Raw genomic sequence first — 27,749 nt, 5'->3', positions numbered from 1 at the left:
GTCTAACACCTGGAGGGGGGCATGGTGAAGTGGGATACACGCCAAAAGTCCCAGGAAAAAATCCGGATTTGACGCACAGGAGCGTTTTAAGGGCAGAAATCACATTGCATGCTAAATTGGAGGCCTAAAGTGCTTTAAAACATCTTGCATGTGTATACATCAATCAGGTAGTGTAATTAGTGTACTGCTTCACACTGACAGACCAAACTCACTGTGTAACGCACCACAAACAGCTGTTTGTGTAGTGATGGCCTTGCTGGACTGGTGTGCACCATGGCCAGAGTGCAGGCGATATCGTTTTTCAAGCCCATATGGTTGCCGGGCTGAGGTAGCTCAATGACAGAACAACAGTTACATAGTTACATAGTTACATAGTTATTTTGGCTGAAAAAAGACATACGTCCATCGAGTTCAACCAGTACAAAGTACAACTCCAGCCCGTCCCCCACATACCCCTGTTGATCCAGAGGAAGGCGAAAAAACCCCCACCAGGCATGGTCCAATTAGCCCCAAATGGGAAAAATTCCTGCTTGACTCCAGATGGCAATCAGATAAAATCCCTGGATCAACATCATTAGGCATAACCTAGTAATTGTAGCCATGGATGTCTTTCAACGCAAGGAAAGCATCTAAGCCCCCTTTAAATGCAGGTATAGAGTTTGCCATAACGACTTCCTGTGGCAATGCATTCCACATCTTAACCACTCTTACTGTAAAGAACCCTTTCCTAAATAAATGGCTAAAACCTTTTTCCTCCATGCGCAGCTCATGTCCTCTAGTCCTTTGAGAAGGCCTAGGGACAAAAAGCTCATCCGCCAAGCTATTATATTGCCCTCTAATGTATTTATACATGTTAATTAGATCTCCTCTAAGGCGTCTTTTCTCTAGACTAAATAAACCCAGTTTATCTAACCTTTCTTGGTAAGCGAGACCTTCCATCCCACGTATCAATTTTGTAGCTCGTCTCTGCACCTGCTCTAAAACTGCAATATCTTTTTTGTAATGTGGTGCCCAGAACTGAATTCCATATTCCAGATGTGGCCTTACTAGAGAGTTAAACAGGGGCAATATTATGCTAGCATCTCGAGTTTTTATTTCCCTTTTAATGCATCCCAAAATTTTATTCGCTTTAGCTGCAGTGGCTTGGCATTGAGTACGATTATTTAACTTGTTGTCGATGAGTACTCCTAAGTCCTTAGTGACTGTCCAGCTGATCGAATTTGGTCTGTCCACAATGAAGCACCGACCTTATTATCTTGGGTTGCCCCCCCCCCCCCCCCCGCCCCCGCCCCCCTGAGACACTCATATAGCCGGTAGTCATTGCTTCATTGTGATACGCAAGCCCCTTCACCGCGGCAAGGTAATGATCATGAAGGGGAATTGGCACATGTACATGCCTTTTGTTTTGTTGTTGCAGCCGCAGTGCAGCCAGAAACATTAGGCAGGCATGTACACACACCAGAAAAATAACTATAGCAGCCGCTGCTAGCAGCGGCCCAAAAAATTCAAGAATCCGCCTGGAGTCCTGAACCCTGTTGGTGGTGGCAGAGAAGGCAGTCAAGCAGCCTTTAGGCAGAGATGCTGTGTGGGGACTGGGGACCAACTTAGTCTTGGGGCAGGCAGTCACACGGCGTGCAGGCAGAGATGCTGTGTGTGGGGCCTGACAGTCTTCGGACAGGCCTGACCGTGCTTTGCAGACAACGTGGACAGATGGACCCTTGACCCAACGTTGTGTGCCAGAGATGACACCACTTGCCTTTCAACATCACGCTGCAGTTTGGGTATCACCTTTTTTGAGAAATAATTGCGGCCTGGTATCTTCCACTGCGGTGTTTGGCTTTGCTTTTGTGTGCTGCTTTCCCTCAGGTGGTCATCCCATTGCAGTTTGTGCTTTGTCATCATGTGCCTTCGTAAGGAAGTTGTCCCTACGCGGGTCTTGGTCTTTCCACGGCTCAATTTTTGGTGGCAGAGATTACAGATGGCATTGCTCTCATCTAATGCAGACACACAAAAAAATTTCCACACCACTGAGCCCTGGGGTGATGGCACTTTGGTGGTGGCGGCCAACTGAGTGTTAAGTGGGGTGCCAGAATCAGAGCAGGAGGAGGAAGATATGTCACGGTTCCGTGCGGAAGATGAGAAAGATGAGGTGTTCTGTGTTAAATAGTCAACTACGTCCTGACAATCTTGGGGGTTGATGGCACACGCCTTCTGAACACTGTACTTTGGTCCAGGGCCGCACAAAATCACGATAGCATTACCTCGAACAGACCTGCTGGGTGGCCTGCCTCTGCCTGTTTTGCCCATATTGGGGGGATGGAGTGAAAGGTATACACTGACTTGACTAATACAATGTGCAGTCACACAGGTGCAGTGAACAGGTATGCAGTGACTGGTATCAATACAATGTGCAGCTGTAACACACACAGGTACCATGAACAGGTATGCAGTGACTGATATATAATATAACACTGCATGTGGTCACGTAGGTGCACTGAACAGGTATGCAGTGACTGGTATCAATACAATGTGCAGCTGTCACACACACAGGTACCGTGAACAGGTGCAGTGACTAGTATATAACACTGCATGCTTCTGTCAGGCAGGTGCAGTAAACATGAATAGGTATGCAGTGACTGGTATTACAAATGTGCAGCTGTCACACACACAGGTCCCGTGAACAGGTGCAGTGACTGGTATATAACACTGCGTGCTTCTGTCACGCAGGTGCAGTAAACATGAACAGGTATGCAGTGACTGATATTACAAATGTGCAGCTGTCACACACACACAGGTACCGTGAACATGTGCAGTGACTGGTATATAACACTGCGTCCTTCTGTCACGCAGGTGTAGTAAACATGAACAGGTATGCAGTGATTGGTATTACAAATGTGCAGCTGTCACACACGTGCAGTGAAAAGGTAGGCACTGAATGTGCTGGGCCTGGCGGTGGCACAGTAGGAATTAGCAAGGGGCCAAGGGCCAGTTGCGACTGACTGACAGGACTGTATATGCAAGTGTCAGTGGGACACACACAAATAAAAAAATAAATCACAAGAACAACATTAGCCCTCAAAACAGCTGTTGAGGGGTGCTTTTTAGCAATAAGTATCAGCAAGGACCAAGCTAACAAGCCTAACAAAAGCCTAACTAAGCTTTCCCTAATGTCTCTGCAGCAACCTCTCCCTTCTCTAAATACTGCAGACACAGGAGTGAGGGAAATGGACGACGCTGCCTGCCCTTTATAAGGGGGGGCGGGCTCCAGGAGGGAGTGTAGCCTGATTGGCTACAATGTGTCTGCTGACTGTGATGTAGAGGGTCAAAGTTGAGCCTAATTATGTAGTATAGGGGGCGGGTCAAACTCGCATATAGTTCACGGTTCACCGCAAACGCGACCCACCGAAGTTCACGCATTCGCTTTCGAATGCGAACACCGTTCGGGCCATCTCTAATGATCAATCAGCTCTTCCTCTTTCAAACTCGTACTAGACATTGCATCACATATATGAAATATAATGATTGCATTTAAATATTCTTAATTTTCCCTTTTTTTCCCTCTTTTCTGAACCTGAATCTTGCCAAATGTCAGTTTGAAAAATTCACATTCATTTTAATTTGCAAACCAATTTGAAGCTTAATAGGCCAAGGAGAATTTGGGGTCTCATCTGTAAATCATTTCAGCGGACCGGTAAGGAGTCGAAATACATTTCCCTTGTCAGCGATCATGCCTGCAATGTCGTGTGGCGGTAGTCAATGTCAATGGCAAGTAGGTGGAAAACTTTATTTTTGTGGTATAAGCAGTGGCCTGCAATGCCAACCATTGCACTGAAGCATTTGTTTTGGTGCACAAGATCTGGTGCTGTTACTTTTAGGAGCAGAGCTCCTAAACAGCAAAAACTAAAGAACCTCTCAGCTTCAGTGCCTTTGGGCTTGCATCAGAAGAGTAGTGCTAGGGTGCACACAGAAGAGCTTTATACATTCCCTTTTACACTTAAATCCATGCATGCTAACCATTGCACAGAATGTTGCATGCCAAAAACTAAATAACTGTGTTCCATGGGCTACACAAAAGTATCTACCAGCCAGGGACAACCCTATCTAACACATTTGCAAAAGCTCCCCCACCCGAGGAACATGGAAGGTGTACATTTAAATGCACTGCTTGTTGAATAAGTTGTGCTAAGTTGTTGTTGCTGATAGTAGAACATTGTATCACCTGTTCCCAATAGTAGTCCGTAATTTTACAGATATATTATACTTCCTATGCTCAGGCTAACCCACTTTAATCTATACTTAAAGGGAGACTTCAGTCCCTGAAAAAAATGACTTTAACTTACCTGGGGCCAAGTCCCTCTGGCCTGCAGCAGCGACCCCCACAAAGCTGGCCGGACACCGCCAGTCGGCGGCTACTGCGTATCACGTACCCTGATCATACTCCTGCAGCTAGGAGCACTGTGCACATGCGCAGTGGTGCAGAATACTTCCAACTACTGGAGCGCGATGAGGAGGCGCATGGACTGCCAGCTTTGCAGGGGTCACCACTGCTAGCCAGAGGGACTTGGACTGGCATTATGGGCACAGGAGGACTCCAGGGGGCTGCAAGTTAAAATCGTTTTTTTTGCATTTGGCTATAGATTTCCTTTAACACAAACCTACCTCTTATCTACTCCTAATACTTACCACCCCCTACCTATGCCTAATAGTAACCTACGTCCTACCGCCATTATCCACCGCCATTTACTGTAGTCACCACCGTTACACAGAGATCATCTGCAGAGTAGACTAGCTCCATTACTATATTCACCATTGGTACAGCTGCTATATAGAGTTCAGCTACACTGTACCCAATCTCCAGAGTTTCCTCCAAATTCACCGCCGCTACTTGGAGCTCGACTACAAACTAGTCAATCCACGGCGCTACTACCACATTCACCCCCTTCAGCGCCCTAATTATTTGACACAGCCACTGTTACAATGCTCTTACATTGGCGTCTATGAAAGAACCCATTTTATGTGGTGAGCATTGTGCCCAAATTAAATGTTTCAACGTTGCAGTCCTATGGCTACCTGCTGCTGTATTGCCATACCATAGACTGTAATGCATGGTCTGGCAATCTGGTAATGTGGGCCATGCTCCTTACAAAAATAAATTATACATACAAAATATATAAATTTAGTAAATATAATGAGATGAAAAAGAACTCTGACAAGCTAGCTTATGGTTAAAAAAATAAGAGTGTCCCAAGAAAAGATTTCAGCATGTTGGCAATTGTACGGCATTTTGACATTCGCAACTAGGAAGCAATAATAAGAAAGATATAATTGGCCAGTGAATCCGTGAAGAAATTCCTTGGTTGTATATTCTCCTCTTTGGAAAGACGCCATTGTGCATCTTTGTAAGCTAGACTCATTTGAACTCTTTCCAGGTTATCTTCTACGATTGCCAACGTACTAATGTGCTGGTGTATTGACTGTGCTGCGCTAACAACCTATTAGCGATGTCTTTCCCGTGCCAGAATTTCATTTAGAAAAAAAGGCCTTTCTTAGAAAAAAAATGAGGAACAACACACATTGCAATTCATTAGATTTATCTTGGGTTTTATCTACAGCAGTGGTTTGCAAAATGGAGTTCTCAGACCACTGAATGAAGCTGAGCAAGGAGTTTCACAGTATTACCTACAAGACGGGGTTTGGTTGATCTGCTATTCAGGTTTCAGTTTCAATGAGCTAGTAGGCCCCAGTGTAAGTTTTACTTTGGGCCCCCTGACTCTCTATTAAACAATTGAGATGGTGCACCAAAATTTGCCAGGGCCGGAGGCAGCATCAGAGAGGTGTACGAAGTGAAGGGAAATAGTTTGTTAATGACTGCTACTATTTAAGGCACAAATAGAGATGATTATTACCAGCATAGCACCAATGAAAACCGAATGTAGTGGTGAATTAGTGCCCCAGGTTGGCCCCTCTTGTCCAGGGGCCCTGGTGCAGTTGACACCTCTGCATCCCCTATTGTTTCACTCCTTGCTAAACCACCTTCTTCAGTTAAGGGTTAATGGGTTGGGTGCTCCACTCTGACCCTTTAGCTTTGCAGTTGAACTTTCAGGAAGATTACGGTAGATGAGCAGTGGATTGGGCACTAGAGCTTAGGTTGAAAGAATAAATGAGGATGACAAAATTTGATTGGCTATGTTAGATGTCCATTAGGAGGGATAAAGGATTCGGTATGGGATGTAAACTTTATTAGTTAAAGCGAAAGTCCACTTCTTCCAGGAAAAAGGCAATAATCCCTTAAATTCATCTCTATGATGGCAGTTGCCAAACTTTACTGCAGCTTGCTTACCTGTGAAACATGTGCGTGGAAAACAGAGTTATCCGCACATTTCATATCAGAGACTGTTTGTTGCCAGCCAATGGTTTGCTCCAGGCATGGAAAAGAAACTCCTACTCATTCAGCAAGATGAGAGATCCCCTGGCCCGTGGCAGAAAACTTGCAGCCTTCGCACTACAAGCTGACTTTCAGAGCCTGCTAAGCAACCCAGAATATACAGTATGTATATGTACACCGCTGGTGAGCTAGGCGCAGGGTGAGCCGAATGACAGCTCACCCTGCTGCCGTTCAAATCCCCAACAGTGTAAAAATACTATTCCCCCTCCGAGTCACCACAACTCAGAGGGAGATGTAATTTGGGGTCTAGCGATTGCCGGAACCCTGAATTACCATTACACTTCCCATTACTGCTACGGCGGTACCTAGTTTCAGCACTCAACGCTGAGGCCCGTGCACCGAAACCACGTGCTTCAAATATTTTACCCAGGAAAAAGAATTTCAGCATCAACACAGAATTTTTTTTTTTATTATTATTTTTACTATTTTTGGGAACATGCTGCTCTCCATCTTATAATTATGTGCTGCTCTTATTTCTTATAATGTTAAGTTATGTACATTTATTCATTCTGTAATATATGCAATATGTATTTTAAAAAAACAATGGGAAATGCATATTCTCCTTGCATCTGCCAGTTTTCTAAATGTTGTTGTTGTAGAGTTGTTGTTCAAATTTGGAACATTGTTCCGAATTCTATCAAACTCTACGCTTCAGCACCATTCAGCACTCAACCAGCAGATAGAGGCAGGAAGAGTTCACTTACTTGCGCCTCACAGTGCGTTTCCTGTGACTCAGACACTTCCTCCTTTCAGCTTTGGAAGGAGGAATTTTGGAATGTTCAAATGGCTGAGGAAACTGATAGAAACTGAAAGCAAAGTTTTGATGGTCGATTTTCCATGGAAATGGTCACATGATAGAATTAAAGGAAACTTCCACACAAATTCCTCCTTGATGTGAACATGCTTGTAATCTTCTTTGACAGATTGCCAAATGAAGCCCTTTTAGGCTTTGCACTGTGACCTGTCTTTGAAAGATGGTTTAGTACATGTGTCCTGCTACCACCCCAATTCTAAGAGCGGTAGCCAATATCCCCGAGCAAAAACCCACACATTCTTTTATCTCTAGTGTAATTTCTGTTATCTCTGTAACTGTCTTTATCGACATAATCTGTAAATAAAGAAATTGAATATACCAGTCTAGAGCAGTGTCGGACTGGGAGCTGGAAAAGCTGAGGAAATCCACTTGCTAGCCAAGCAGCAGTAATCAGCTGTTGCTGATCACAATGTAGATTTGCTGCAGGTTTCTATTGGGAGGAGGGGGATTTCCTGTTTTTCCACCTCCTAGTCTGACACTGGTCTAGAGCCTGGTAAAGCGCTTTACAAATGTTATTGTATTGTATTGTATTGTACACACTTTAAATTATGATTAGCCAATCACTGAACAATGTTACCTCCATGTAGTATGAGGGTTTGCTTATACAATCTGCTCATAGTATTCAATATCTGTTGACCCTCATACTACATGGAGGTGGTAAAATTGGTCAGTTTGCACCCAGTCATAATTGAAAGCGTGTACCATGCTTTATTCTAAGGGAACTAGACAGAGAGCTAATAGTTAAGCCTGGTACACACATTCAATTTTGATTGGCTAATGACTGACTGGTCAATTTTATCACTTCCATGTAGTATAAGGGCCAACAGATATTGAATTCTATGAACAGATTGTGCAGATAAGCTCTGATACTTCATGGTAGTGGTAACATTGGTCAATGACTGACCAGTTAAAATGTATGGTGTGTATCAGGCTTTAGACAGTATAGGGATGTTGCAGCTGTTAACATTTGAAGGAACAAACATTTCAAGAGGGTATGTATTCCATGCCTAGTCCAATGACATTTCACAGACTTTTTTAAGCCTCAGATAAGAGCTTACTGTGTCATTTTATAATCACAATTCTTGCTTCACAATATCGAAAACTGTCATTTACATAATAGTGAAATGAACCAGGACAGTGTAATCACGTCAGGCACTTACGGGGAGATACAGTTGACCCTCACTCCTCTATCAATCCATTCTGTTCCCAGCGTTTGCGTTAATTTTACCACACCAGCTTTTGTGGTGTTGTAGGCTAGCTGCTTCTGAGGATGGGGCACTGCAAGAAAATAGCAAGATATCTTATAAACAAGCTACAATACCTCCATTTGCACATTTTTGACTCAACAACAATCATAAAAGACACAAGTAAAGGCTGCCCCACATTTACCACTGGTGTTTGGGACTCAGCGTTGAACGCTCCCATTCAAGTGAATGTGAGCATTTGTACCAGGCTTTTACCAGCGTTTGCCCGAATGCGGCGCTCCAGCCCTTATTCTAGCTAAAAGATACCTGTGGGGGGGGGGGGGGGGGGAGTAGGGTGTAGCTAATTTGTGTCTTTCCACAATCATCTGACCATTTATACTAGGGTTGGTCAGAAGGGATGATCAGAGAGATGTAAATACTTCCACGTTTATGCACATTTTTATGCAAATATATGCAGTTTGAAAATGGACCAATTAATTTAAATCCAGATTTGAAGTGTCTGGTCCATTTTGAAGCTGCATATATTTGCATAAAAATGTCCATACATTTGTATCAACTTGGAAGTATTTGCATTATCATTATCATTATCATTGATCATCCTTATCGGTCAGAAATACCAAATTCAGATTCTGCAGAAATTCTGAATACTGATTCTGCTTATTCGGAATTTCAAATTACCGATTTCTGAGAAAAGGGTTTTTTGGGCATTTTTCTTAATAAAGTTATACAACTTTTTTTAAAAGTTGTTTTTGCGGAATATGCTATAATTTGCGGATGTTTGCTTTTATGCAGACATCCTCCATACGATAATGCTATGATTGGCCAAATACTTGGAAAGCATTGGACTAATTCCAGGATGCAGAATTTTTCCCTGGAAATCATAATACCATGGAAATTTTAGACCAATCACAAGACTCAGATACTACCGGTATGTGACTGGCCTAAAATGTCTGTGGTATTCCAATTGCCGTGTTAAACCTCCTCAAACACTGACTGGTCCAATACTACGTATTTCCGAATTCTGAGTCTTGTGATTGGCTTACAATCGGAAATGTCCTTAGGCCAATCACAAGACTCGGTAAAACTTGGCAAACTCTGTAATAGTTTCATTCGCACGCGTAAGAAGATTTAACTTGCACTGTTTCAGTGCAATATGGATAATGAATCAACCCCATAGTTACATAGTTTGGTTGAAAAAAGACATAGAGTGCAACCATAAAAACAATGATAATAAAAAACAAGCGAATAATAAAAAAAAAAAAAAAAAAAGACAATTGTAGTACACAACCGGTGGGCGGTGTGAGTGGAACACTGGTGCACTCAGGAATCACTCGGCGTCAGACATCACTAAAGAATCAGCATCCTGTTATGGAGGCTTCCATACACACGTGATAGATTCTAACCCAAGGCGATCTTTATCGGCCACCCCAGCTGCACTCCTGTCCATGTATGCGCGTGGCCACACTGCGCAGGTGCAAGTATGTCCCATGCCTAAGCACTAGCACAAAGCCATTTGTGCATGGAGGAAAAAGCAGTGTACGAGCAGCTCTGAGCGTTAGCCGTACTTGCACCTTTGTAGTGCAGCCGCGCTGGTACACTGACAGGAGCTCGGCCACGTGAACATATTCTACAAGTGTTGGACACTTTCAGAGGGTTTCAGCACTGGATCAGTGCATTGGAGGAGGGCGGTGGAAGGCTCTAGATTATCCAGACACTTCTACCTCATAAGAATAATTATAATTTTTTTTAATAATATATACTGTATTTGCAATGCATATTATGCAGCCACATTGGATGCATACTATAGCGACTATGCATTTCGGTAGTTGTCTTTGCCAAAAGCTGCCTTGAAAAAGTCAAAGTGATCAAGGGTGTCCTCCCCTGAAGAGTTTGAGAATCTCTCTATTAAGCCCCTTACACACGCTATGTGAAAAGCAAGCGAGCCAGCCACAAACAACCATCTCGGCTGATAATCTAGCATGTATATACTGACCAGAGAGAGCATTGTTTTCCTTGCTCACCCTTCCAGCATGACGTTACTCTCGCACCAATTCATTGCCCCCTAGCCGCATAGCAACAGAACACGTTGCTAGCCTAGTGGCTAATGATGTGTTTATTCAATGTCAGTCCTGCAATTTCATCCAATCTCTTGATAGCTTCCTTGGTAATAAACACTCATGCACTAAGTGCACTACTTATGCTCTATTTTGCAACAGTAACACTCCCTTGCTGTGACAAGTGAGAGATACACAAAATAAATTGCTTTTAACCTGGATGACCTATGTGACTACAAATACAGTATATGATAAACTAACTTGTGTAGTTTAATTCTTCCAAGGAAAAATCCATTTATCTAATTGTATTGGTTAGCAGTTTTCCCTCCGCTAATGGTCCAAGAGATTGTTTCCGATCCATCATAGCGATTGAATCGGACAATCGTTCATCCAGGTCGTTGTATTATTAATACCCACCTTTACTTGTGTGACAAGTGAAATTCTGTTGGGGGGAGCCAAAGGAAAATTTACACTGAAGCCTATGGCTTTATGGCTGTGCCACTAACAACAAACAACAACTGTACACACACAAAGTTATGTACTTTCATTTTTTTGTAACAGTAACAAAAAGTTGTATTGCAAATAGTAGTAAAATAAGCCCTACAGCTCAATGCAATGTTGATGTTGCTGATAAACAGTAAATGTAGTTTAGAAATATGATGTGCAGACAAGAAGCAGTGCTGCTTAATTCATGGCCTAAGGAAATGCACTAGGAAATATAGCAGTAAGCATACTGCATCTGTACAAATCAGTTAGCCCCCATTACTGATCAGTGCCGGATTTAGGCCAAGGCCACCTAGGGCACCACAGGAGCAAGGGCACCAAAGCAGCAAGCTAAACTTATAGAGCATTTGCAAGCTTGCAAATGCTGCAATGCAGGGAGATTAGGCAAGTGCCTGACCACGGTACTCTGCTGCCAGTGGCTTGGGCAGCGGCCGCCTTGCTCTCTGCGCACGTTTGCTTTGTGGTGGCTATGGACTTGGGCGGCATTGGAGACAGAGGGAAAGAGGAAGCTTCTGCACTGGAGACAAACAGAGAAATGAGTGACACTGATGGCTGCTGCGGTGTGAAGGTGAGCTGGCTACCTATACTGAAAGGAGGAGGAGTGGGAAAAGGAGGGATTAAGGGAGTCATCTGGCTACATATACTGGAGGGAAAGGGGGAGCAGTCATCTGGCTACATACAGTGGTTTGCAAAAGTATTCGGCCCCCTTGAAGTTTTCCACATTTTGTCATATTACTGCCACAAACATGAATACATTTTTATTGGAATTCCACGTGAAAGACCAATACAAAGTGGTGTACACGTGAGAAGTGGAAAGAAAATCATACATGATTCCAAATTTAAAAAAAAGCAAAAAACTGCAAAGTGGAGTGTGCGTGAAATATTCAGCCCCCTGAGTCAATACTTTGTAGAACCACCTTTTGCTGCAATTACAGCTGCCAGTCTTTTAGGGTATGTCTCTACCAGCTTTGCACATCTAGAGACTGAAATTCTTGCCTATTCTTCTTTGCAAAACAGCTCCAGCTCAGTCAGGTTAGGTGGACAGCGTTTGTGAACAGCAGTTTTCAGATCTTGCCACAGATTCTCGATTGGATTTAGATCTGGGCTTTGACTGGGCCATTCTAACACATAGATATGTTTTGTTTTAAACCATTCCATTGTTGCCCTGGCTTTATGTTTAGTGTCGTTGTCCTGCTGGAAGGTGAACCAGGCTACCTATACTAGAGGTAAGGGGGGAGGGGTCACCTGGCTACCTATACTGGAAGGGGGGGTCATCAGGTTACCTATACTAGAGGGAAGAGGTCATCTGGCTATCTATACTGAAGGGGGGCAGCTGGTGACCAGTGGTGCTCAGCAGAGCTCGAATATTCGAGTAGCTCGAATATTCGAGCTCTTTTCCAGCTATTCGAGCTCGGTATTCGAGCTCCGAATAGCTGTAGCTATTCGAATGGGCTATTCGAGTACACTCGAATAGCCCATTCACTATTCGAGCTATTCGAGCAAAACGGCGCTATTCGAGCTCGGTACCGAGCTCGAAAAGCGTCATAGCCCAGATTGATGTCCTTAGAGCCAATCAGAGGGCTCCCAGGCCCTCTGACGGCAGCCAATCACAGAGGGGGACCCTGGCCAGCCCCTACCCTATAAATAGCGGCCGCCATGTTAGGTTTCTCCGTGCTTGCCTGAGACTTGTACAGAGAGAGAGTTGCTCCTTTGTGCTTTGGCTTAGCAAGAGCTCTATTGTGGTCATTTACCTAGCGTTTTTGCTCACATACACCTCCTATACACACCTATATTGTTGTTAGTTAGTTAGTTAGACATTGTATTTTAGTTAGTAGCTTTTGTGTTACATAGAGACAGGCCAGCTGCTGCAGGCTTACAGCTTTAGGCCTCAGGGCCTTGCCTGTGTGGGCAGCTGTCCTCCTGTCCTCTGTTTATTTCTCTCTATTCTATACCAGTATTTCTGCTGTCCTTTACTACTGATTGTATTAGTATTGTAGTTATATACTGTAACTGTACTAGGACACTCACTGTCACTGTTCATAGGCTACTAGCTGCTCCTGCGTGTGTGCACTCACTTTCTGTGTACACACTACACACACTCTATTTCCTTCTGATAACTGATTGATTATTGTAATTGATTATTGTAATTAGTTAGTTGTACTTACTGTTACTACTTACTGTACTAGGAGTCTAGGACACTCAGTCACTGTTCATAGGCTACTAGCTCCTGCGTGTGTGCACTCACTGTCTGTGTACACACTACACACACTCTATTTCCTTCTGATAACTGATTGATTATTGTAATTAGTTAGTTGTACTTACTGTTACTACTTACTGTACTAGGAGTCTAGGACACTCAGTCACTGTTCATAGGCTACTAGCTCCTGCGTGTGTGCACTCACTGTCTGTGTACACACACTACACACACTCTATTTCCTTCTGATAACTGATTGATTATTGTAATTAGTTAGTTGTTTGTACTTACTGTTACTACTTACTCTTACTGTACTAGGAGTCTAGGACACTCAGTCACTGTTCATAGGCTACTAGCTCCTGCGTGTGTGCACTCACTGTCTGTGTACACACACTACACACACTCTATTTCCTTCTGATAACTGATTGATTATTGTAATTAGTTAGTTGTTTGTACTTACTGTTACTACTTACTCTTACTGTACTAGGAGTCTAGGACACTCAGTCACTGTTCATAGGCTACTAGCTCCTGCGTGTGTGCACTCACTGTCTGTGTACACACACTACACACACTCTATTTCCTTCTGATAACTGATTGATTATTGTAATTAGTTAGTTGTACTTACTGTTACTACTTACTCTTACTGTACTAGGAGTCTAGGACACTCAGTCACTGTTTATAGGCTACTAGCTCCTGCGTGTGTGCACTCACTGTCTGTGTACACACACTACACACACTCTATTTCCTTCTGATAACTGATTGCTTATTGTAATTCGTTAGTTGTACTTACTGTTACTACTTACTCTTACTGTACTAGGAGTCTAGGACACTCAGTCACTGTTCATAGGCTACTAGCTCCTGCGTGTGTGCACTCACTGTCTGTGTACACACACTACACACACTCTATTTCCTTCTGATAACTGATTGCTTATTGTAATTAGTTAGTTGTACTTACTGTTACTACTTACTCTTACTGTACTAGGAGTCTAGGACACTCAGTCACTGTTCATAGGCTACTAGCTCCTGCGTGTGTGCACTCACTGTCTGTGTACACACACTACACACACTCTATTTCCTTCTGATAACTGATTGCTTATTGTAATTAGTTAGTTGTACTTACTGTTACTACTTACTCTTACTGTACTAGGAGTCTAGGACACTCAGTCACTGTTCATAGGCTACTAGCTCCTGCGTGTGTGCACTCACTGTCTGTGTACACACACTACACACACTCTATTTCCTTCTGATAACTGATTGCTTATTGTAATTAGTTAGTTGTACTTACTGTTACTACTTACTCTTACTGTACTAGGAGTCTAGGACACTTAGTCACTGTTCATAGGCTACTAGCTCCTGCGTGTGTGCACTCACTGTCTGTGTACACACACTACACACACTCTATTTCCTTCTGATAACTGATTGATTATTGTAATTAGTTAGTTGTACTTACTGTTACTACTTACTCTTACTGTACTAGGAGTCTAGGACACTCAGTCACTGTTCATAGGCTACTAGCTCCTGCGTGTGTGCACTCACTGTCTGTGTACACACACTACACACACTCTATTTCCTTCTGATTACTGATTGATTATTGTAATTAGTTAGTTGTACTTACTGACTGTTACTACTTACTTACTTACTGTACTAGGGACACTCACTCAGTCACTGTTCATAGGCTAGCTCCTGCGCGTGTTTGCGCGTGCGTGCACTCACTGTCTGTAGTGTACACACACTAAATTTACTTGTGATTACTACTGATTATTGTAACTGCTAGTTGTACTTCCTGACTGTTACTACTTACTTACTGTACTAGGGACACTCACTCAGTCACCTCACCCACCAACCCACTCCATTAAAGTACCCCACTTTTCACCGGCCCTTTTAAAAAACTTTTGTCTATACGCCCAAAACATCGAAGATGTCTGGAAGTGGCAGCCAGCGCGGTTTGGGCAAGGGGAAGGGCAGCAAGGGAATCAGGAGGAGAGGGAGCAGCATTGTGGCAGGCCGCGGCCGCGCCACCATGCACAGTTCCGCAGCAGCAGCAGCAGCGTCAGTGGCTAACATTCCTCCCATAGCCACTGGCCGTGGACGCCTTGGGCGCCGCCCAGCAGGAGCATCTGCAACTCACGCTGCAGAGACACAGCAGCAGCAGCGTGTAGCACCTGCTCCGATTTTCCTCCAGCCGGGTCGGAAACGTCCCATTGAGGAAAAGCATGCAGACACTGTGGTGCAACTCATGACGGAGGATGAGCAGCCCGCCATCAGCTCTGCATCCGAGGCCTCCACCCTCACCACCACCACCACCACCCCTGTTCGCAGCAGCCGCCCAGCAGGGTCTGGGGAGGAGGCCAGTTCACCGTCACTCGCCGACCTGTCATTCAGCAGTCTTTTGACCCCAGGCATCATGAGTAAATTGTCTGCTGTTGTTGGCGATCTTGAGGAGGAGATGCTGATGGGCACTTTGGGGGATGAGGGATTGGACAGCAAGACTGTGGTGACAGTCAAGCAGCCCATCCATGCATCAGGAGAGGAGTTTGGGGGGGTCATCATCCCAGCAGGACATGTTTCAGGAGGGGGAGGATGATGATGACCCGGTGACAGACAGAGACTGGGTGCCACCACCTCCAGTGGATGTCGTCCTCAGCAGCTCTGAGGAGGAGGAGGAGGATGCGCTTGTGGGCCTTGCAAGGAGGCGCATCATTGCAAGCATTGGCAGCAGTAGGCAGGTCCCACAGCCTGCTGGTGTCTCAGGCTCAGCAGCAGCAGCAGCAGCAGCATCTGCCAGTACCACCACCAGCCGCACCCAAGCCCCCCCCCCAACCACCACAGGGAGACAGGCAGCAGCGCTTCCATGCCGTAGGGGGATGTTTCTGTCACCAATCTGGCGATATTTCACCATGCCCACTGTGTACAGCAAGTACGCCACTTGCAACCACTGTCAGCGGAAGTTGAGCAGAGGTGCAGACCCCTTAAAGTTCAGCACCAGCTCGCTCATCAACCACCTTGCTGCGAAACATTTCCACCAGCATGAGGAGTTCCAGAGGCTGAAGGCATCTGGTGCTGGCAGTGGCACCACACCCATCACTGCACAGCCTTCAGCAGCAGCAGCAGCAGCAACAGCAGCCACCCGCCCTCCTGCTCCTCCAGCAGCACCAGCAGGAGTGCGGAAACGCACTGCTCCTCCCCCCTCTGCAACTCCTGCCGCCGACACTGAGGCCTGTTCTGGCAGCCAGTCCTCAGTGGCCTCCTCCGCTGTGTCTGCTGATTCCCGTGCCAGCAAAAGGCCACGCCAGAGCCTTTTGAGCGAGTCCTTCCAGTGGGTGGTTAGGGCTCTGCCTCCCAGCAGCCGTCGCGTGCGGCAGCTGAACGGCTTGCTGGCACGGGCCATGTGCTCCCAACTCCTGCCGTACACGCTCGTGCAGGAGGGGAGCGACATTCGTGCGCTGCTTGCTTGCGCAGCCCCAGACTGGCAGCTCCCCAGCAGACACTTTTTCTCCCGCAAGGCCATTCCTGCACTGCACCGCTTTGTGATGGCCAATGTGGAGCGAGGGCTAGAGCACGCGGTTGGTGAAAGGGTCCACGTCACCATGGACTCCTGGAGCAGCCGCTTCGGGACAGGCCGCTACCTGTCCTTCACTGTCCACTGGGTCAGCTTGGTGGAAGGGGGTGAGGATGGGAGAGCAGCAGCGGGCACAGCAGCAGCAGCAACACAGTGGGTGGTGCCACCCCGCAGGGTCAGGGGAACTGCAGCAGGTTCCTCCGATCCTCTGCCATCCTCCGGCACACCTGGCCAAACCCCCCGCCTCAGCAGCAGCGTGAAGGCCCGCCACTGCCAAGCGCTGCTGCACTTGGTCAGCCTTGGGAAGACCAAGCTGACGGCAACCCATGTGTTGGCCAAACTCCAGGAGCAGGAGAGGATTTGGCTGACCCCCAGAGGCCTCAGAGTCGGAGAGGTGGTGGCCGACAATGGGGCCAATCTGGTTGCCGCAATAGACAGGGGAAACCTGACCCACATCCCCTGTCTTGCCCACGTGCTGAACCTGGTGGTGCAGAAGTTCTTGCGCACCTACCAGGGGATGGGCGAACTGCTGGAAATGGCAAGGAACGTTGTGCGTCACTTCCGGCGCTCGGCTGCAGCCTGTGCGAGCCTGGAAGACGTGCAAAAGGAGCTGGATCTGCCACGCCATCGGCTGATCCTTGACGTTCCGACTCGCTGGAACTCCACCCTGGCGATGTTGGAGCGTCTGGTTGAACAGAAGCGCGCTGTCAAACAGTACCTTGCCCTGGCCACTGTTTCCGCCGCTCAGAGAAGGGACAAGACCAGCAACATCCCGTCCATCGTCCCCGATGATGACTGGAGGCACATGCAGCAGGTGTGCTTAGTGCTGGCTCCCTTTCTGCAGGCCACTAACATGGTGAGCAGGGACCATGCTATGGTCTGCGAGTGGGTGCCCCTGGTTTGTCTGCTGAACAGGGCCCTCGATGCTTTGCTGGAACAGGGAGCGGCAGCCTTGGACCAGCAGGAGCGGCAAGCAGCTGCACAGTCCACCTCTGAGGGGGAGGAGGAGGAGGACTTGGTGGAGGTCCCTGACCTTGCTGGTGATGAGGGGGAGCAGCACAGTGCAGCTGAGTTGGTGCGGGGGTGGAGAGAGGATGAGGCTGACGAGGCAGAGGAGGAGGATGAGGACAGCAGCACTGCCGTCGATGTGCCAGCAGACGTGGCCCGCCTCTTCCCAATGGCAGCGCACATGCTGACGTGCCTGCGCAGAGACCCCAGGGTGATCCAGATGAAGCAGAGGGAGGACATCTGGATCAGCATGATGTTGGACCCACGCCTCAAGGGGAAGTTGAGCCAGTTCCTGCCGCCTGCAGGAGGAGACCCAGCGCAACAAATAAGGAGCTTGCAGCAGGCCCTTGTTGAGCGCTTGGAGGAAGCCTTCCCCCAGCCTTCCACCCCCACTGTCCAGCAGCCAGCACAGAGGCAGCAGCAGGTGCCTGCATCCAGCAGCAAGCGCCCCACAGACCTGCTGTCTCTCAGCCACGAGCTCTACAGGACTGTAGAGGCTCCGGCAGCAGTGACTAGAGAGGAGGTGCATGCAGCAGCATCCTCCACCAGTCACAGCCAGCGCCTGACCCGCATGGTGGCTGACTACATGGGGTCCTACAGCGGGCTTGACAGCGATGCCCCTGTTGATCCCATGGAGTATTGGGTCAAGCGCCTGGAGATCTGGAGCGAGCTGGCGCAGTACGCCCTGGAAGTGCTGTCCTGCCCCCCTTCCAGCGTGCTGTCCGAGCGCTGCTTCAGTGCAGCTGGTGGTGTGGTCACCGAGAAACGCTCACGTCTGTCTCACAAGTCTGTGGACAGACTGACGTTTCTCAAGATGAACCAGGCGTGGGTGGAAGGCGAGTTCCTGGCCCCTGTTGTCGGCGAGAGGGGGACATGAACTGGCTAAGAACCATCGTTAATGTGCCTTACAGAGCAGGGACAAGGTCCTCCAGCACCCAAGGCTGAGACACCAAAGTGCGCCCCTCCATCCCTCCCACCCCAGCCGTCACACACTGATTGCTATTACACTAAGAGGCGCCACAGGGCCCACAACCTCCCCAACACCTTAATATCTAGTTATATGGCTTGCAATCACTGCTATGTATCCCCTTTTCTTATTTATTTTTGCTTCATACACAATTAGGAATGACAACTGAATGAATTGTGCACCCCCTTCTACACTGCGCCCTGAGGCTGGAGCCTCTCCAGCCTATGCCTCGGCCCGGCCCTGGTGCCTTACCACCCTTTACCACCTCCTGGCTCCTGCTCACTAAGCCAGCCTGGTTCACTTTGACTATTACGTCGCCTGCAGCCACACATTTTACACCTACAGTGGGCTGCTGTGTACTGCCCTTCTGCTGTCTGTCTGTGTTTCCCACTGCCAGGGTACACAGATTTACCTTCTGCTGCCACTCTGCCACCAGCTATTACGTCAAAAAATAGCTATATCTGTGTAATTGGTTGTAAAACCAAAACTACAAAACCATTACAAAAAAAAAGGTTTAATTTTTCTGAGGTGCCCGGGTTGAAAACTGTGTTGTCCCAGTTGTGTATTGGACACGATGTGGGCTGCACGACCGCTGTCTGGGACCTCCTGTTGTGTTCATTTACGGCCTGGTATCACCGCTAGGTACCAGGGCTATTATGTCACGCTGCCTGCCTGCTGCCACACTCACACTACTCCTCCATTCCTCCTGCTGCTGCTGTCTGTCTGTGTTTCCCACTGCCAGGGTACACAGAATTACCTTCTGCTGCCAGTCTGCCACCAGCTATTACGTCAAACAATAGCTGCACACATAATTACTCCTCCATTCCTCCTGCTGCTGCTGCTGTCTGTCTGTCTGTGTTTCCCAACGCCAGGGTACACAGATTTACCTTCTGCTGCCACTCTGCCACCAGCTATTACGTCAAAAAATAGCTATATCTGTGTAATTGGTTGTAAAACCAAAACTACAAAACCATTACAAAAAAAAAGGTTTAATTTTTCTGAGGTGCCCGGGTTGAAAACTGTGTTGTCCCAGTTGTGTATTGGACACGATGTGGGCTGCACGACCGCTGTCTGGGACCTCCTGTTGTGTTCATTTACGGCCTGGTATCACCGCTAGGTACCAGGGCTATTATGTCACGCTGCCTACCTGCTGCCACACTCACACTACTCCTCCATTCCTCCTGCTGCTGCTGCTGTCTGTCTGTTTCCCACTGCCAGGGTACACAGAATTAGCTTCTGCTGCCACTCTGCCACCAGCTATTACGTCAAACAATAGCTGCTCACATTACTCCTCCATTCCTCCTCCTGCTGCTGCTGCTGTCTGTCTGTGATTCCCACTGCCAGGGTACACAGATTTACCTTCTGCTGCCACTCTGCCACCAGCTATTACGTCAAACAATAGCTGCACACATAATTACTCCTCCATTCCTCCTGCTGCTGCTGCTGTCTGTCTGTGTTTCCCACTGCCAGGGTACACAGATTTACCTTCTGCTGCCACTCTGCCACCAGCTATTACGTCAAAAAATAGCTATATCTGTGTAATTTGTTGTAAAAACAAAACAAACCCCCCCCCCCCCAAAAAAAAGGTTTAATTTTTCTGAGGTGCCCGGGTTGAAAACTGTGTTGTCCCAGTTGTGTATTGGACACAATGTGGGCTGCACGACCGCTGTCTGGGACCTCCTGCCTGCTGTGTTTATTTACAGCCCTGGTATCACCGCTAGGTACCAGGGCTATTATGTCACGCTGCCTGCCTCATTGACTGCCTGCTGCCACACACTCATCCTCCTCCTCCTGCTGCTGAATTTACCTCCTGCTGTCTGTGTGTTTCCACTGCCAGGGAGCACATACAATGGCGCTTCCAACATGCGTGCGCCACCAGCTATTTGTTACGCTCAAAAATAGCTGCATTTCTTTAAAAAAAAAATTTGAAAAGAGAAATAAGTGAAGAAGAAGACGATATAGAAGAAGATGAAGAAGATGAAGAAGAAGAAGATGAAGAAGAAGAAGAAGAAGAAGAAGAAGAAGAAGAAGAAGAAGAAGAAGATGAAGATGAAGAAGATGAAGAAGATGAAGAAGATGAAGATGAAGAAGATGAAGAAGATGAAGAAGAAGAAGATGAAGAAGAAGAAGATGAAGAAGAAGAAGATGAAGATGAAGAAGAAGAAGAAGATGAAGAAGATGAAGAAGATGAAGATGAAGAAGATGAAGAAGAAGAAGAAGAAGAAGAAGATGAAGAAGAAGAAGATGAAGATGAAGAAGAAGAAGAAGATGAAGAAGATGAAGAAGATGAAGAAGAAGATGAAGAAGATGAAGAAGAAGATGAAGAAGATGAAGAAGATGAAGAAGAAGATGAAGAAGATGAAGATGAAGAAGATGAAGAAGATGAAGAAGAAGAAGATGAAGAAGATGAAGAAGAAGAAGATGAAGAAGATGAAGAAGAAGATGAAGAAGATGAAGAAAAAGAAAATGAAGAAAAAGAAGATGATGATGAAGAAGATGAAGAAGAAGAAGAAGACAATATAAAAGAAGAAGAAGATATAGAAGAAGATATAGAAGAAGAAGATATAGAAGAAGAAGATATAGAAGAAGAAGAAGAAGAAGATATAGAAGATAAAGAAGAAGAAGAAGAAGTATATACAGTACTGAACAAATTTCTGGACACAACTTCTCTTTTCAACTTTTTTTTTTAAAGGAACATCCCCACATAATCACTTGCTGTTGTTACTTGGAAAAAAAGAGGTTTCTTGCATCATTCACCCTCAAAACAAGTGTTGGAAGCTATTTAAGGCCATTTCGAATAGTCAGCTCGAATAATGAGCTCGAATACCGACTCGAATAGTGAGCTCGAATTCCGAGGTCGAATCGAATAGTAAAAATTATTCGACTCGAATATTCGACTGACCTCGAATAATTTACTATTCGAATTCGACCTAACTCGAATTTTGAAAAGGGGTATTTGAGCACCACTACTGGTGACAGTGGCCTTGGGCGGTAAAGAGTACAAATCCAGCCCTATTACTGATCTAACAAGCTAGAACAGTTGAATCCAATTATCTCTTTCTAGAGAATTGAAGGTATAGTTATACTCATACTCCAGGAGTCTCAAAGCATTGAATAGGATGTTTGCCACCACAAACCTGGTTTCCAGAGCTCCCTGCAGCTCCGGCCCAGGGTGTTATAGTGTAGTTTACTGTAATTTCCCATGAGCATCGCTGTTGTTGCGTTTAAACATTCATGTGTCATCCAAACGCAGACAGCAGCACTACCAGAATCAGAATAATATTTATTTTGCCAAGCACAAAGGGGGGTTGTACCAGGAATTGGTTTTGGCTCATACAGGTCCTGGAAGGAGGTGGGAATAATGTCTGAAAGCCAAGGGCCAAGGCTGACATGCTACGGTGCCACCAGTCGCACTTTGCATCACCTATTATCCCTAAAGAGACATCGGGGGGGGGGGGGGGGGGGCAGGTACAGGGAAAGAGAGAGGTGAAGGTTCAGCAGTGATGACACGACCTGCACCAACGTCCCAGGCTACACAATGGACCACACTGTACACCTTCAGGTGGGAAAACAAGGTGAATTGGTAGGAAAAAGGGAAGAAAAACTAGAAAAGGCCAGAATCCTGTGGCCATGGCTGCCAATTAAGGTGCCATCTTCCTGAACAACAACATGTATAGCATACATACTCAAAGGAACACTATGCAGTAGAACAACTTTGCAGGGTCCTCCCTGACACTGAGCTTTCAGTTTCCTGTGCTTGTCATGTGACCTTTATCGCTCCTGCAAACTGCACAAAAGGAGCTCAGCCTAGCTAGGTTGGTATCCACTTGTTGCCCTACTTCATAGTTCTGAACGCAACATCCGGTATACAATATGAATCATGCACCAATAGCAGCTGTTATGGCTGAGAGAGCGATTGATGTGTTTTTTATTTTTGACCAGATTGACCAGAGAAAGTACAATAACAGTCTGTAGATCCTGCAGCAGCAAGTTGCCTTGCAAAAGACATTTTTTTTCAGATGAATATTCTGTAGTAAATTCATCCTTCCAATTCCTCCCTGTGGCAGTGAGCCGCTAAACACACATTTTATTAAGCGCAGAGCAGGCAGGAGCTCCCATGTAGCTCTTTCAGAAAACTCATTCAGTATTTCACGGGGCTCGTTTCATCCCTCGCAGAAGCTGTTATTGTGAACGATGGTTTAAAGAATAAAGTGAAAGCCTCTAGAGTAGAGTACAGAGAGGCTGCCAGCCTGTTAAAGGATTTTTACAAGGATGTGAGAAAAGCAGCGTATGTGTTGAAAGTGTATTCAGAAACTAACACTTCCTAAAGGTCAACTCCACCCTAAACTGATACAGTATATCACTGTATGCAGGCAGTATCTTCAGGGTGAATTAACCCCCTCTTTGAGAACAACATCCCTTTTTTTTCTTATTTGACAATCTCTTAAAACTGCTGTACAGATCTACAGTCATGACCGAAATTGTTGGCCATGAAAATCAAGTATTTTTCACAGAAATGTTTTGCAGTAACATATGTTTTGCTATATAAACATTTATTCCCTTTGTGTGTATTGAAACAAAACAAAAAAGGGAGCAAAAAAGCAAATTGGACATAATGTCACATAAAATTCCAAAAATGATCCGGACAAAATGATTTGCTTCCTATAACCATCAATAAGCTTCTCACACCTTTCACCCAGAATTTTGGACCACTCTTCCTTTGCAGACTGCTCCAGGTCTCTGTTATTGGAAGGGCACCTTTTCCCAAAAGCAATTTTAAAATCTCTCCACAGGTGTTCAATGGGATTTAGATCTGCTCTCATTGCTAGCCACTTGTGAACTCTCCAGTGCTTTGTTGCCATCCATTTCTGGGTGTTTTTTGACGTATGTTTGGGATCATTGTCCTGCTGGAAGACCCAAGATCTCAGATGCAAACCCATCTTTCTTAAACTGGGCTCTACAGTGTGACCTAAAATCCTTTGTTGATCCTCGGATTTCATGATGCCTTGCACACATTCAAGGCACCCAGTGCCAGAGGCAGCAAAACAACACCAAAACATCATTGAACCTCCCCCATATTTCACTGAAGGTACTGTGTTCTTTTCTTTGTAGACCTCATACTGTTTTCGGTAAACAGTAGAATGATTTGTCAAAAAGCTCTATCTTGGTCTCACCTATCCACAAGACGATTTCCCAGAAAGATTTTGGCTTACTCAAGTACATTTTGGCAAACTGTCGTCTTGCTTTTTTTATGTCTCCTGCCATAGTATTTCATTTCAAATGTCGACAGATAGTTTGCGTTGACAATGATGCTCCCTGAGCCTGTAGGACAGCTTAAATTTCTTTGGAACTTATTTGGGGCTGCTTATCCACAATCCCGACTATCCTGTGTTGCGACCTTTCATCAATTTTTCTCTTCCATCCATCCATTGCCCCAGGTGAGTTTAAAGGAGCACCACATGCTTGAAACAATCGTATTCACCCACAATTTTGAAAGGATGCCAATCATTTGGTCCAGCCAGTTTTGGGAGTTTTGTGTGGCATTATGTCCAATTTGCTTTTTTTCCTCTTTTTTTTTTTTTGTTCCAATACACACAAAGAGAATAAACATGTGTATAGCAAAACATGTGTTACTGTAATACTTTTCTGTGAGAATTACTTGATTTTCTGGAAAAATTTCTGGGATGCCAACAATTTCGTCAATGACTGTAGGTGACTTGAGGGATTTTTCTATAGAAATATGTTTCCTTGAAACTAAATTTTATTCCTATTTATTAAATGGATTTATTTCTTGTTTTCCAATATAAATATGAAGCAAAACGTATGAAAAAAAGGGCCGGCATGGTTTCAATAAGAAATTAAAAAAGTCTTTTTCTTATGAATTCTTTGTAGTATGTGTAAATAGGGGTGTGATTTGAGGTGTGGCGGGGGTGTATCTTAAAGTTAGCTTAAAGGACACCTGAACTAAGAGGAATATGCAGGCTGCCATGTTTCCTAGTGTCCTGCTAATCTTTCATGCATCGGTAGTGTCTGAATCAAACACCCGAAACAAGCACGCAGCAAATCCAGTCAAATTTCAGTCAAACAACTGATTCTTAAAATTCTGCCACTATTTAGTGGGAAAACTAGGACCAAACAAGTCCATTTTTGGTTGATTTCATTCTTCATGAATGGTGAAATTTACAGTAAGTGGACATCTTGACTGTTGATTTTGCAAGAACCTCTCAAAATAGAGATTATGTCGGATTTACGGGGAGAGTGAATGTGTAAATTTCACTTGCTCATCCCTAAACAGAAGTATGGAGGCTGCTATCTTCATTCCCTTAAAATAATCCCCTTGATTAATGGTCATGCTAATCTTTCAGCTTCAGTAAGTTGCAGGCAGCCAGAGGAGTCAGAGTGGAGGAATGCCAGAAAAAGCTTGGGGCCATTTAGCTTAGGGTTCTCAAAGGAAGGTGTTGGAGGGGGAACGGGGCTCAAGAGAAGCCAAGTGCTTTCTCAAGTGCTAGGGTCACCATAGCTGGAGAGGAGGAAGGGAGAACCCTTGTGGGGCCATTGCAAGGTCTGGGGCCCTATAGCAAATGTCCCCTTTACCTCTATGACAGCTCCAGCCATGCCCACATGTAACAGACAGCCCTGAAGCCAGACAATATTAAGTGGCCTAGACAAACTATTAAGTGGCCTAGGGACAGATGACCCTGCCCAGTTCTCCATGGGTTAGCAAATCTCCATGTCTTGGAGGCACAGGGCCAGGACAACAGTCTGCTAGGGAAGTAGCACATGGAAAGATACAAAGATGGCAGCCTCTCTTTATTTCTACCTACAAAAATGTCTCCAAAGCCATCTAGCCATCAAAGCCATCTAGAAAATTATGTATCTGTCAGTACAGGAAGTGAATAGATCCCTCCAACACAAACAGGAATATAAATAAAACCTTATCTTGCAAAGAGGGGAAGTGAGCAATGTTTTATTTCTTTTCCCTGTAACGATTGGTGTAGCAACACAGATGTCTGATTACGTGTGATCTGCAGAATCACCAATAATACAGACGTTATACCTGATTATGTGGTGATCTGCAGTATCACCAATAATACAAGTATAGCTGGCAGAATACAAAGTATGTAGTGCTTGGTGCAACAGTAACAGAATAGTTTAGCTAGACCTCCCCAGAGGAGCTGGTGGGTATTATTAGAACACCGTAACTGATTAGTTTGGCTTAACCTCACCGGAGGAGCTGGTGGGTACTATTAGAACACAGTAACTCATAGTTTGGCTTAACCTCACCAGAGAAGCTGGTGGGTACTATTAGAAGAGCACCTCACCAGTGACAAGGGCTCACTGGTGAGTAGAGAGGTCAGACAGGCTAGGATCAGTAATGAGCGAGCAGGTACAGTACAGGATCGGCAGGCAAGAGAGTAGTAAGATGTCAGGCAGGATACAGCAACAGAGTCAGATGGGCAAAAGTACAGGAACGATAAGCAAGAGCAGAGTCAGAGGGTAGCAAGAGTCATACACAGAATATCAATAACAGTATACAATATCCAAGTCTTGTGTGAAATCCCTGGTTTCCTCTCAGATCAAAGCACACCGGATACTATCTAAGGTCTGAGTGCTAGCACATAAGTATTCGCAACAGCAGACAAGTTGCGAGTGACCAGTGAAGGCTTGTGAAGCAGAGGAGACCTCACAGCCGCACCCACAACAATCAACCAATCTGGAGCACCGTGAGTCTCCTCTGACGTCAGCCGACCGGCTGGTCAGCTGACGCACCTCATCCCCGCATAAAGGTCCTGTCTCCGCGCGCGCCCGCACGATACGGCAACCCTATGTGCAAAAGGCAAACTCGTCCTCGGCGTACTAGATGCCAGAGGCACGGGTGAAGTCCCTGAACAGGAAGGCAAGGTGGCTGTCCGCAGACGCCATTACTGCGGATGTTACATTCCCCTTTTTTTCTCACATGGATAACCATGACTCATATTTAGCTACATGCAGGACCAGTCCCAAGGATCAGAGGTGAGGAAGAGTTTCACTAATGGGGACACCGAAAGTAGTAAGAATCCAAGAAGTTCTAAAAGCCTTCCATGATATCCAAAACTAAAATACATTTTTTCCCCTGGAATTGGTATTTAGCCTAACTCAATGGTGGATTTGTTTGAGTTAATTAATAACCAGCTTTTGTTTTACTAACCCTCCAAACCACATAATTATTTCCCCCTATAAATCTACCACAGGCCCTCTTAAATCATTAGCGCACACTTTCGCAAGAGTTCCGTCACCGCAGCTCATTTTACAGTCTTTGTCCTTAACCAAAGAGAGGAGGTATTAAACAAAAAAAAAGAAAAGAAAAAAATTCTGGTTTTAATTACAAATAGGACAGGTGGCGCAGACACTTAACCAAGGACTCGTAAGGCAATTATAAATGCATTTCTGAAGAAACATTTATAGTGGCAGCGCAATAAACAGGCAGTGAATGGCTCAGAATGTCACACTGGGCACTGTAAAAATAAATGGTATTCCCAAGGAAAAATAAAAAAAAAGGGCTGCATATTTATATAACATTCAGCAGATGGATGTAATATTAACTTAGTGGTTTTGTGTTGTCGTTTTATGGCTACTCTATTTTCTTCCCCTAACTTGGCAGCTTAGAGCGTCGTTTGAGTTTTGGATGTGGACAATACTGAAACAGATGTCCAGACCAATAAAATAAATTCCTGAAGGGCCTGGCTTAATTTGTGTAATTGATCAATTTTTGTTCCGTGGTCCTCGGATCACCAGAAAGTAACTGCCTTCCAGATTAGCTCAGCGGCCGGGATTTTTCACCATATGTTACGATGGTTTATTGGCTGGCGGACCCTCGCTGCTGATACAGCAGCCCTGGTCCAGGCACCTGTTGGCGACCGTAAAGAGGTTTAACAACTGGCGTTGCAGTCTGGAGACAGAGGGGAGGAGAGGGAGGGGCTAGACAAATATTACACATAATTCTCACTTATTGTGCCAGG

At 45.5% G+C, this 27,749-nt stretch overlaps 1 protein-coding gene across 2 annotated transcripts in view; it reads right to left on the bottom strand.

Moving 5' to 3' along the window:
• The window catches only part of LOC137532938 (D-threitol dehydrogenase-like), a 112,134-nt gene that overhangs the window by 13,251 nt on the left and 71,134 nt on the right, over nt 1-27,749 (bottom strand). For both annotated transcript variants that reach the window (XM_068253970.1, XM_068253971.1), the window contains one exon: nt 8,420-8,537. In XM_068253970.1, coding sequence (XP_068110071.1) covers nt 8,420-8,537 — 118 coding nt within the window. The remainder of the gene's footprint in view (nt 1-8,419; nt 8,538-27,749) is intronic.

The sequence above is a fragment of the Hyperolius riggenbachi genome, chromosome 9, assembly GCF_040937935.1.
Source record: "Hyperolius riggenbachi isolate aHypRig1 chromosome 9, aHypRig1.pri, whole genome shotgun sequence".
Classification (NCBI taxonomy): Eukaryota; Metazoa; Chordata; class Amphibia; order Anura; family Hyperoliidae; genus Hyperolius; species Hyperolius riggenbachi.
This window is presented reverse-complemented; position numbering and strand designations above follow the sequence as displayed.